Genomic DNA, 12,798 nt, shown 5'->3' with positions numbered 1-12,798 from the left:
GCTTCAACTAGAAACAAGTGTTGAAATGTTTCACTAGTTTTAGGACCTTGGTGAACGACTGATTTAGACCATGGAAAAAGTCATGTTGTCACAAGACAGTCATGGAGTGTTTGTTGCAAATTAGGGCAGAGAATATGCTAATCCAGCAAGTTATTGGGCTGTTTCTCCTCTCTAATGTAGACACTATGGTTCAACTAAAATACAATACCAGACTACTGGATTTCAGGTCTCTAGCTGTAATGCTTAGTTAGAGCATTGATGGGACTCTTTTCTACATAAGAAGAGCTAAACTGCAGACCTGGATTCCCCATAAAGTTCCAGGCTTGCTTTTTTTCTTCTTTTCCTTAAATAACCCCTCCCAAGAAAAGATACAACACTAGATGAAGCATTCTTAATGCCTCCCTTCTCTCATCTTTTTTTTCTTTTTTAAGTTCTCCACCCATTAGATTAAGATTGCCAAACTTCAAAAGCAAACAAATGTACTGAGGCAGGTCTTAGGGCTCATTAGCAGCTGTGGAAAGAGTGGATGGCTTGAGTAATCTTTGGATCCCAGGCCTCACTGTGTTAAATCAAGTAATGAAAAAGATGTGCATGGAAGATTCTAAGAAAACTGTTGCAAGAAAGTAGACTTCTGCTTAAGTGATTTGGCTTAATAATTATTAAGTGAGTTGACTTAATAATTAAGTCAACTCACCCCCTGTAAGAAGGAGGCTTTTGTGATCAGGAAATAGGTGCTGGGTTTTTTTGGCAGTGTTTTTTCTAATAGTTGACTTTTACCAACTGGTTAAATGCAAAGACAAAAGAAGTTTTGGTAAAATATGGCATGTTCTGTACCTTTTTTTTTTTTTTTTGAGAGTCTCTATTTTGCTTTCCTATGGAAGAAGTGGTTTCCAGAATATGAAACAAATGGTTGTCCTTTAATTTCTTCAATAATTTTGTAGTCTAAGTGTATTAGCTTTGAACATAGTGACTTATAGACTATATGAACTACCAGGCCTGGTTTTCACAAACAGCTGAAATTTTGACCATATTCAATTTTGGTGCTTGAGAGTAAGTCTTCAGAATCTGGGTATAATATTTGAAGGATGGCAGGGAGATTTTAGTAGTCATGGTGTGTCCTGAGTCATAGGATGAGAGAATATTGAACTTCCAACTTTTTGTGTCCCACAAGCCATGTAACTGAGCCCATCCCACAGGGTTTGGACAGCAGGGTCAGGAATGTCCTGAGCAGCTGCTGAGTGACACTGGGAGTGTCAGCCTGTGCTTGCCGCACATCAAATGGTGCTGGTTTGTACCTCAGAGATCACAGAGCCAAGGCAGGGCCAACTAAGAGACAAAGTGCTGTAAGGGGAAAAAAAATAGGATGCAGTGCTGTAGGAAGCATTAACAGATTGATTAGGCTGGGGCTGTTCCTTGGACCAGTGAGAATATACCAGGAAGATATTCAGGTCTCAAGCAGTGCTGTATCCCAGATGTGGAACAAGCAGAGCATTAATTGCAGTGCCCATGCTAAAGGGGTTCTATCCTGGCCAAATCTGAAACTGGATTCGTTTTGTACCCACACCAGAGTAACTCAACCTAAGAAAAAACATTTGTTTTCTGGCCTAAATGGTTGAGTAGGACTTTGTATGAATTGTCTAATGCTTGTTATCCCACTGTAGCTTGTGAGTTACTCTTGGAAGAAATAGGATGAATCATGTTTTGTGTGCCTGTAATGTATCTCATATACGGCAATTCAATTTGCTTTTAAAAAATGAAAAAAGCTTATGAACAAGAATTCCTAATTAGGGATTGAGAACTCATGAGAATCAGAAAATGAATGTCTTCCTGTTTTGATAGGCTGAGTTGTGATTGATAACTACTATTTTTAGGCAATGATGTTGGTATTTAAAGAGGAGAAGAAATTCCTGCATGGTTGCTGTGTGTCTGCTGTGAAAAATGCCATTACTGTGGTGGTGGTGGGTTATCCTAGGAATGCAAAAGTCTTAATAAAGAAGGACACTTTATGCTGCTCAACAGCTGGTTTTTTCCCCAGACTCAAAACTCTGACCTCAAAACCCAGCCTGAATATTAAGTGGTTGCAGAAACAGTGAAGAAACTAAATAAGCAACAACTTGGAATGATCTGACAAAATTATGTTTTCATGTTTACTTTTAAAATAGATTTTTTGCATATCATTTAAAGAAAATTTATCTATTATCCCCATTTTTACTCACTGTAGTATTTTCCTCTGTTCTGTCTTCCTTTTCTCCTAATTTATGGTAAAACTTTCCCTCATGTCAGATCTTTTGTAAGTATTTGCTTGTAAATTAGTATTACTGCAGTTTTTAGTAGTAACATGAGTTTGTAGAAGTCCATACATGTTTGTCATTGAAAACTAGAATTACTTTTAAGGCTTTTTAAATTTTTCATTTAATAGAACCTTTAAGCCAGGACACTTAGTATCCCGGGCTGGTGTGTGTCTCCAAACTGAAAGTCTAGATGCTACCCAGTTCCAAAGGAGTGCAAAGTTATATTTTTTTGAGAAATGAAAATACCCACAAAAAGCACACCTGCATACATAAAAATAATTTATCTTATTCCCTTTGGTCATTTCCAGAAAATCTTGTCTAACATATTTTCTAAATGTTTTTTACATCAAATATTCATGCCTTAAAAAATGGATCTGTAAAAGCCAGAGCCATTGGCAGTACTACTGAGCTTGTAGCTTCATGGTGTTTTGGAGGACTTACAGACGTGTAAGAGGACACAGTTTTGCCCATATAGCATAAGCAGACAAACAAATTGCTGGTGTTTCAACAAAAGAGTCTCTGTTGTGCTTCACCACTCTTAAAAGAAGAGACAGGAAAAAGGCTTCAGCAGCCTTACTCTGCAGTGACCTTTATTTCCCTTCCCTGATTGCTGTAGTCCCTGAAATGGCCAGGGCAGGCTCTGGGCAATGCACTGCAGAAACACTGACTTTATGGTTATGCATTTATCCTGGCTCACCACTTTATCTGTATTTTCAAAATGCCCTGACTTATGAGGCAAAGAGGGGATGTAGAAATGTGAGAGAAACTGTGGAGCTTCCCTTGTTCTGAGCACTTTTTCTCATTTAAATTCTGTGGAAATCTCACTGTCATTGAGTTCTTTGTGAATTAAGCTCATAGCTGCTTTGTCGTGTGCGGCATTTTAATAAGGTCAGACTTGGAAATTTGTTAATTTACTTCTTGTCTACTTACCATCATGTCCTTTTTCTGTTCTAGTAGAATTTGTACAAGCTGTAGCTCAGTGTTTGGGTTTTTTTCTTTTCTCTGTAGGAATGCAGACACTGTTACAAAATAAGCCTTAGGCTCTTCCCCATGCCAGAGACTGTGCTCAGCCTTGTTGCTTGGAAGAGACATTTTTCACTTGATCAAAAGAGACATAACTGAGGCACAGAGAAATACCTAACCAAGTGGAAGAAGGTTGCAGGATTGCAGATTTCCTTGTAATGACATAAAATCTAAACACTTTCTTTTAATGAATGCAAATAGTGAGGTAGGGACTCTTGGAACAGGAAACCTTGTTAGGCTTAAGGAAACGAATGAATTTGTTCTCCTGCATTTTTGTTTTTCCCACAAGCTGGAGTTTTAGTTCTCTGTTCTCATCCAAGGAATACATGCAAAGATATGTCGTGACCTGAGTTGAGCCAGACTGAAAAAAAGATTGTGAGGGGCCAAACAAAATCACAAATCCATCATCACTAACTATTGATCTGAGTGGCTGTTTATGCTGAGAATAGTACTGGTTTGTGTACTTTCTCAGAGCTTACTTCCAGAAGCTTTACTGGGGCAGGCTGTTGACAAGCTCTTCTGAGCTCATAGGAACAGTTCTAATCCCTGGTTTTTCTTGGAGCAGGTCCCTGATGTTAAATACAAAATAGTTTTCAGTTGTGAAACATGCACCAGTTGCCTTGACTTCATATGTGTGGTGTTTGATCTTGTGACATATCCATACTGAAGTAAAAGCTTACATTGTTTTAGTAGTTCTTAGAAATGTTATGCATAATAACACAGTTTTATGGTTGATAGAATAGGTAGAATCATAAATACTTCAAATGAACTGCCATCTCTTTGGTGTTTCTGTTTTGCTACTCATTTAGTGCACTATTAAATATGTAGTCACCCTTTGGCCAAACAATTCCAATGTTTTACCTTTATATGCTTAAAGATCTTACTGAATACTGGCCAAAAGCAGCTGAGGGGAGAAGAACTTATAAAAATATAGTATCTGACATTTAGAAGAAAATAGGATTTTTTTAAATCTTCATATTCTGGAGTTCTTGTCCTGAAATTGTTTCACTTTCAGTGACATGGAGTTGGGGTTTGTATTACATGTCCTATCCATGTGGTGACATGTATTTCTGGTGGAAAGCTGATGGAAATACATTAAAACTTACAGGATGTATTTATCACCACTACTAAGGGGGTGTAGTGCTTATGAAATATCATATCAGTAATATCTGGTCTGGGGAGCAGCTTCACTTGTCGTGTTTATTTTTCTACAGAATTCCCTTTTGGGAAAAAAACCAACACCTTTGCTTTGTCTACCATAACAGTATTAACATCTGTAAAAGTTCCAGGACTGAAGTTGCTCTTCTTTTTTTCCCCCTTCTTTATTTTTCATACCAAATATTCTCTTGTCCTGCCTATGCTGGTACCTCCCTCATACAAAACACCTGGTGTCATTCATCTCATTCTTGATGCAAACCTTATTAAAACTGAGCTGCAGCCCTTTATCCATAGGTGGTGAGGCAGCAAGTGTCAATTAGATGACATTTTACAACTTTTATTTAGCAGTAAAGAAGGTCAATTCCCATGTTTCATACCACAGAGTATTGAGAGATTTGCTGAAGCTATGGATCTATTAAGGTTGGGCCTGGTTGTTGTGATATTAATAGGTAGTAATTGTTGCTGTGTATTTAACAGTGAAGGTTAAGTTCAAAAAAGACTTGTGAAGGTTTGATTCACATGTAAATGTGCAGACTTGGATTAAAGCAGGAGCTCTGATATTTAAACTTTCAAGAGCACACATGTTAAATAACTCCAGTCATGGTAATACAAGTTACTCGTCTGTCCCTATTTTCATGTGCATCACTTTAACCAAGTCCTATGCTTCTATTTTTAAAAAAATATCATTATAGAACTATTGAGGAATTAATAAACTGGATAATACTCTAGTCTGTCCTCTTCTCACTTGTGAACTTACGCCCACCCTAAAGTTGACTTCAAATATGTTAGTGACAATTATTGCCTTGAAAACCTGGAAAACTATTTTCTTTAAATTTCAGTGAAGGAAATCTGGCCACAAAGCAAGTAATTTTCCTTCAGAGACCTGTTATGTGGAGTTCTGCTGTCCAGACACCAGAGGTGAGTAACATTTTTGCAGTATTAATATTAAAAAAATTAGTACTTCACATAATGGTAAGATACAGAAACAAACTAGACTTGAGAATTAACAGGGGAAGGAACTGACAGAACATGGTTTCCCTGCAAACGAGTTCAGGTTTGTGGATGTTTTTTGCAGCTGGGTCACATGTTATCTTTTTCCTCAGCTGTTATCTCTTAAGCCATAGAGAAAAGCATGAGCAAGTAAAAAACTGTTTTGTGCTAAGGAATTACTGTGTCTCAGGTGAATGTGTTTGGCTATGCATTATTTCCTTGGAAGTCTTTAGGGAGTCTGATCAAAATCCTGCATCTCTTGCACATGAAACAGAAAACTGTTTTGACCTTCAAAACGTCAACTTTCACATTTTTAGAAGAAAGGAGTGTTAAGCTATGCTCTAAGGGATACAGTAACCTGCAGGTTATCAGGGTGAAGGGCTGTTGTTGCATGAAAATTTGTGACAGAGACAGAGGCTTTAAAATTCCTGCAGCTGAACCTCAACAACTGCAGGAATTGCAGTTAAACCTCAACAACCTTGTCCCTTTTGGGTGGAGGTTGTATCAAGTGCTTTGAGGATTAAGTGACTGACAGTCTCCACTGCTCCAAGTCAGTGTCACAATTCTTGCACCAGCACACTGCTGCAGTAAATCCTGTTGTGGCCAGAGAAGAGTGAACTCCTGGTGGGCTTTTCTTTGCCAGGTCTTTTGACATACTGTGATGGGTTTCCATTTTTGGTTCGTTCTCAATTTCAGTGGCTGATCAGCCTTTCTCTAGTCAACATGTCTTTCCTGTGATAACCTTAAGCAGTTAGGAAAAGCTATGAATGTTTTCACTCACGTCCAGCAGTGGAGTGGTAACTTCACAAACTCATTCATGGCATATAATTATATGGCAGTGATACCTAGCTGTTTCTTTCTCTATTTGTATGAATATTTCCATAATTCTTCAAATTTCTTGCATTTCTATTTGATCTCTCTGTGGTTTTTTTTTTAACTCTCTGTTCAATGTGTTGCCATCATCTGTGTTTTCCTTTGTTTAGTGCTTCTAAAATATACTCTTCCTTTTTTTGTTCTTCTCCAGGCTTCTGCTTATCTCCAGCCTAACTTCCTTCTCAGTGTGTCCCCTGATAATTAGTACTTCCATGCCTGGAAGAACTTGCCTTCAAGATGTACACTTCAAGTCCTGTTTGTTTTTGTCTCTGCCACTGTCTGAGTTCCCAGATAGTTCTCGTATGCTATAATTTATTTCTTCATTTTCAGAATTGGAGCTTTTGCTTTTTTGCTCTTTGGAGTTCTGTGTAGTCTCCTTTGCCAGTGTCTTTATCTCTCTCCATTCATACCCTCTCCTAAATTCTGCCAGTGGATTTTTTTCCCTAACCACCCACTGTGTCAAAAGCACCTCCAGCTTTTATCTTTAAAACCTTCTGACTTCCTCCCACATGTCTGACTTTGTAGTCTTTACTTCTTTTCCTAATTCATTTCTGAAAGTAAATTTTGGACCACAATTTTTGATAGCAACATTGTAAATGTATAAAGCAAAATCATGCCAGCCATAAAATAATGCTTCTCCTGATGCTTTCCTACTTCTTCAATACTCTGTATATAATAAGGGCATGAACTCCTGATACTTTAACCCTTGGGAAGGCATAATGTCACTTCTAACTATGTCTCTTAAAAGGCAGTGTAACTGTATGTCACAAGTTGGATTCTGCCAAGAGATGTAATACAAACCAGTTCTGTAAAAACATTCAGTCTCAGGAACTGATGAATCTTTGAGACATGGCTTAAATTAAAAATAGGAAGCATTGTAGTCACTGTTTAAATTCTTTCACCCTCTTGTAGGGTGATGAGCAGCCTTGGGTATACAAATAAAATGTGTCTTGTAGTTGTTGTTTTATTGTTGTTGGAGTGGGAAACATTTGACTTAAGCATTAAACATACTCAAAATAAACAAGAAATAGCTGATTTGCAGCCGTTTACATCAGGATTTCTATGTTTGAAATCTAAACAAAATGTGGTTTTTTCAGTACCAGTGAGTGTTTTTCTTCTCTACCAGAAATTTCATTATGCTGAGGTCATTTAGCTTGGGCTAAATAGGTAACTGGGCTGAAGCTGAAACATTTAGCAGAGTTACATTTTCCTTCTGTTTTGCCAATTGCGTTGGTTTTCACCATAATTTTAATCCTCCGTTACTTGGTCTCTTTGTCTCACAGGGTCTCTTTTCTGAGGATAGAGGATGTTATGTCCTCCCAGCTCATCTCTCTGCCTTCTTATATATCTGTGGGGCAGTGAGTTATGGCCTGGTTTGTGATTTATGTGATAGTACAAAGGCCTCTTGGGTTTCAAGGGCTGTACTGTCTCTGTGGACTTTGTTTGTCACAAACCATTTGTTTTTCTAGGAAAGGGTTCAGAGGATGAAATGCAAGATTGAACCATGCAGTGCTTGAGGGGGTTGTTTTTTTCTTTTCTCTTTTTCTTTATTTCCCTTAAACAGATTTGTCCACCCCCTTTCTGTGACGTCCAGGCAAAACTTATTTCCTTCTGTTTCTCCTGAGGCAGTGCTGGTTCCCTTTGTTTAATTTCCCAGTGTTCCCTGTAACAGCTTTCCTAAATATGTTTCCTTTAGCCACACAGGCCATTGTTTTTACTGTTTCAGAAGAGTTTGAGAAAAAGCTTAGCAATGTACAAAAGGGGGACACAAACTTGCTGAAGCATAGTAAAAGTCTGTAAAGTGTTTGTGGAGGTTTAAGTGTCTGCACTGTGTCCTTCTTGCACTAAAATGCAGCTCTGTGCTGAGGCTGGATTCCCTCTCAGCTCCATGTGCTCCTGCTGTGGGGCAGGGCAGTGTGCCCTGGCAGACATCTCCTGGTGTAGTTGTGCCTGTGCTGAGAGCAGGGCTCCAGGCAGGTGGCTCAGGGCACTCCTGCCTTGCTGGCCTTGCTCCTCTGTGTGGCTCAGGGCACTGACATTATCTCTGGAGGGGCTGCACCATCACAGATCTCAGGAACTCAACTAGCTCTTGATGCTGAAGTGAGATAAGCCCTTTATTTATTGTTGTGCCTCAGAGAACCCTCAGCACAGTCCGGTAGCTCTATCATTTGCAGAAATCATGATCTGCTGACTTTCCTTTTTGACATTGGCAACCATCACTTCAACAGCAAACATGTCAGGCAGTCCCAATGATAAAGTCAGACTGTATTAACCCTGAGTTCTCCTGTGCAAGGACTCTGTAGATCCCATTTCAAAGGGCTGTATAGAGCAGCCACTGACTTCTATCTGCATAGATTTACTATGGGAATGGGAATTGGCTCCTCAGATAATGGCAATCTCTTGTTTCTTGAGAATTGCACTCGTGATTAAAATGCGGCTACACCAAATTTATCCATGATCCACTGCAAAGTGTTTGGCTCAGTTGTTTTTCCCCTAAATAAACTAACATTTCAACTTTCTCTTATTTTTCAGAGGAAATCTTTAAGACAGATAACTGGGGAAGAAAAAGGCAGGGTGTCCAGCAGAAGTGTTGGATCAGACACGGCTACTTTCTGCCCTGTAGAAACTGGACAACCACCTGATGAGTTTCACCTGTCTCCTTCTAAACAATGTTGGATCAAGGAGGGATCTTCCCATTATGGAGGCTTCCCAGGATTCAGTAGCAGTGATGGAGTATTAAGGGAACTGGATGATGGACAGTTTGACCAGGAGGATGGAGTCACTCAGGTCACATGTATGTGATAAGTAAGTAACTGCATCAAATGGACATGTACATAAATCACACAAATGGGTTTTTTAAAAAAAACTACACTACTTTAAATACATTGGTATAATCCTGTGACTGTTCCCAAACTCTTTTTTGTATTTTTGTCATTTTCCATGTTGAGTTAATCCTACTGTAGTAATAATACTACTGCAAAATAATTTGTTTTTCTGTCTGTCTTTAATAGTATAACTACATGACTTGGGTGATCTGCTAACTTGTTAATGCTTTTGACAAGCAAGGAAGCAAAAGCTGCAGAACAGTGACAGTTTGAATTGTGTGAGAGAGAAAGGAATGAGGATGTTTGGAATTTTCCACAAGCTGGAATGCTTTTGGGTTTGTTTGGTTGTTTTATTGTTGGGGGTTTTTAAGGATGTTGTAAATATTGGTGGGGAAAAATGAACTGTCTGACTGTTGTTTAGTTTTTTTAATATAATTTTCACTTTTTTTGCCTTGCCTAAGTTCAAAAGCCTAGAGAAATGTCAAGTCTTACAGTAGAGTGTTAATAATTTAAGCTGCATTCAGACTTGGTATGGACAGGAAAACTCAGGAGGCTGTAGGTAGGTAACTTGTTCCTGAAATATAACTTCACCTATGCGGTTTTCACAGTTCCTTGTACTTGTAAGCCAGGAGTTTATAACTTGTATTATAATGATGTGTTCATAATGTACTTCTGAGTGGAAATTAAGAACTGCTCATCCCCTGAAAGATTAACTTGCGGTCTGCAAACATGTAGTTTGAGAAGCTCCCTAGGAAGCATTGAGAGCAGTGTGATGCTGCTAATGCATAGGAGGAAGATGTAGGCTGAACTTCATAGGCAGTATTAGATGGATGTATATATAAAATGTCTCAGCTAAATCTATCTCACACTGGATAAAGTGTATTGAGCTGCATCCAATACCAGACTTGATGTTCAGAGGAAAGGATCAAGTTGCTGTGCTTCCATCCTTGCTATGGGGAGGGGCTGCTTGCATTAAGGGAGATTAGTGCTGGCAAGGTGCTGTGGGGAGGGGAACAAACAGCAACTGCTTTTATGCTGCTGTCTGGAAGGTGTATTTTACAGAGGAGAAGCTGAATAAAAATGCATCTCCAGAAGGTAAATGTGATTATAACTACCATGTGCATTTTTAATTTAGTTCTAGAAGCAAAAAAAAAAAAAATTATAAATGCTCATCATCTTTAAGCTAGTGTAAAATAATTTGGTCAAAATAAGTCAGAACTGAGCAAATGTATTCATAACTCCACTCTGTGTTTGCAGTTTGCAGTACAGCACACACATCACCCAGGGATTTTGGTACCTGTCTTTGTGTGTTGTGCTGCAAACATAGATGTAATGAATCATTTACCTACAACACCCCATTCCCCATGGATGGCATCCCACCAGCTGCTGTGCACTCTGCCTAATCCACAGTGGTAGATGCTGGCACTAAATGCAGTGGGCAGATTAATGCGGTGACTGGAACACCAACAATTAACTCCAAATGAGCACCCCAGGAGATGGCCAGGATAGTGGAGGTTCAGCTGCAGTCTCAGAGCTGTTCAGCAAGAACATCGCTGCTTATTTCAGTAAGCAAAACTAATTAATGCAGAAAAAAAAAATCATTTTATAGGGCAGGGGGTGTAGGGGGAAAACCCATTCTACTGACATCATTAGTATAGGGGGAGCTTAAAATAATATTGCTTTAGAGCTGCTTCCTGAGCTACTTACAAAATTCTTAGTGGCAGGCTTGCTTATTTTTCTTTGAAAGAACAACTGTTACCTGTAGCAGGTTGGGAGGTTTTCTTGCCCAAACATCTACAGCTCTGGAGATTAAGCTTCAACTACTTTTTGCCATTGCATGCTGTGGGGAGTGATGGGAGCACCTCCAACAGGAGGTACAGTAAGGAACCCCTCTGGCAAAGGCTCTTCTCCCAGCTTTCCCACCAGCACCTCCAGGTCAGGGATGTGGGGCATGAGCCTTATGCTCATTCCTGTCTGGGGCACTGAGGGAGGAGGATCCCTCTGCTGGGCTGGGTGTCCCTGCAGAGCCTGCCCAAGTGCTGCTTTCTCTTGTGGCACTTCTCAGGGAGCACTGGTCATGCTCACAGGCAGCAGGGATCTCCTCCATGGGACACAGATGGGCAAGAAATATGAAATACAAGTTACAGCTGTCTCTGGCAGAACACCAGGGAACTCTAGCATGTTGAAAGTGGAGCAACAGCTGGTCTCATATAACCTGGAATATGTTGCTCTACTTCTAGAAGTATTTTTAATGAGTTATCCAAAACTTGTGTGTAATTTTAACCATTGGTCATTCTCCATACAAGTTCAATCTGTAAAATGGGCAAAAATTGGTCCAGAACTCCAGTTCTGAATAGTTCAAATTAGAGCTTTTAAAGTATATCAAAGAAATAACCTTTTATAAAGCAAGATCCATGAATAAGATAGTTGACATTAGTGAACCCTAAATCAAAACTGAGCTGTAAGTATTTAAGTTACAAAGTATAAAGTAGTACATTTAATACATTTAATACAGTTACTCTTTCTAGAATGCAATAATTGGATAAAAATTACTTAATTTTTAACTGAGATCTTTCCATATCACCTGTTGAAAGGGCAGAAAATTCAAATAAAATACCATCTTTCTAAGAGAAATATTCTCCTTACAATTAATGGGATGTGCACAGGAGAGACTTTTGGAACTAGGGTGGAAATTGAGTATGCCCTGGATGTCCACAGGTACACTAGAACATCACCACTTTCAGCAAGAAAGGTTTCTTTTAAAATGAAATAAAGCCATATTCTTTTTTAGTAATAGCCCTCAGTTTTGACTATGCTTTAGTCCTTGCTCATGAATCTCATGGGTGTTAACAATGCTGCAATCCTCTAGAGCCTTTTCTGTCTTTTTAATGCAGTATAACTATGCTAAATTGTTTCCTCTGAACCCACAGAGCAATTCCTGGATTGTTAAGGACAGCTGGGCTTTTTTAATGTCATTTGTCTCATAGTATCAAAGTTGCCTGTGCTGTAGAATTCCTCATCTGCATTGTTTGCCTTTGGCAGTCAGGGCAAGTTGTTTGCTCAGCCTGTGTGAAGACAGTGCAATTATCTGACTTCATGCACTTGACCACTCATCTTCCTAAGGCTTGGATGCTGAAACTGAAAAAATTGAAAATGCTACTAAAATGAGTTATGGAAAATATTCTGGTTTGTTCCGTGTAAAATTTCTGAGAGACAACTCTTACCTTACTTGGATGAGTGAAAAAGGGAGGGTGCATTTTGGGTATAGGAAATTTGATTTCAGATCCTCCTCACCTGGCTGGCACAAACCAGAGCATTAAAGTTTGCCTTTAAGGTGTGGTGACCAGCACTGTCCACTAAGTAAAGCAGCTTTGTGAATCATAAGAATTCTCTGAAAAAAACAGTAAGTACACTTTCTGTAGTCAATAACAAGGCTTCAGCCAGGAGCCCTTGTGTTTGAAACATAGTAGGAAAACCCCATTCCTGATTGTGACAACAGAAATGCTCTGCAACTATTAGAAAGAAGGCAGCCATGTTCATGAACCTCTGCAAAAGACTGTTTATACTTTCTGATGCTTAAATTGTTTGGAGAGGAAATAGTTTTCTAATGTTTACAAACAGGAAGAAACTGTCCACAG

General features: G+C 39.1%; 1 protein-coding gene across 2 annotated transcripts in view; it reads left to right on the top strand.

The window, feature by feature from the left end:
- Positions 1 to 12,233, top strand: part of RFTN2 (raftlin family member 2) — a 28,079-nt gene extending 15,846 nt beyond the window's left edge. For both annotated transcript variants that reach the window (XM_058028457.1, XM_058028456.1), the window contains exons 9-10: positions 5,312 to 5,390; positions 8,868 to 12,233. In XM_058028457.1, the coding sequence (XP_057884440.1) occupies positions 5,312 to 5,390; positions 8,868 to 9,137 (349 nt within the window). In that variant the 3' untranslated portion in view covers positions 9,138 to 12,233. The remainder of the gene's footprint in view (positions 1 to 5,311; positions 5,391 to 8,867) is intronic.
- Positions 12,234 to 12,798: the final 565 nt, after the last annotated feature.

This window comes from Melospiza georgiana, chromosome 7 (genome assembly GCF_028018845.1).
Source record: "Melospiza georgiana isolate bMelGeo1 chromosome 7, bMelGeo1.pri, whole genome shotgun sequence".
Classification (NCBI taxonomy): Eukaryota; Metazoa; Chordata; class Aves; order Passeriformes; family Passerellidae; genus Melospiza; species Melospiza georgiana.
The sequence above is the reverse complement of the archived record's forward strand: the minus strand, read 5'-3'. Positions and strand labels throughout refer to the sequence as shown.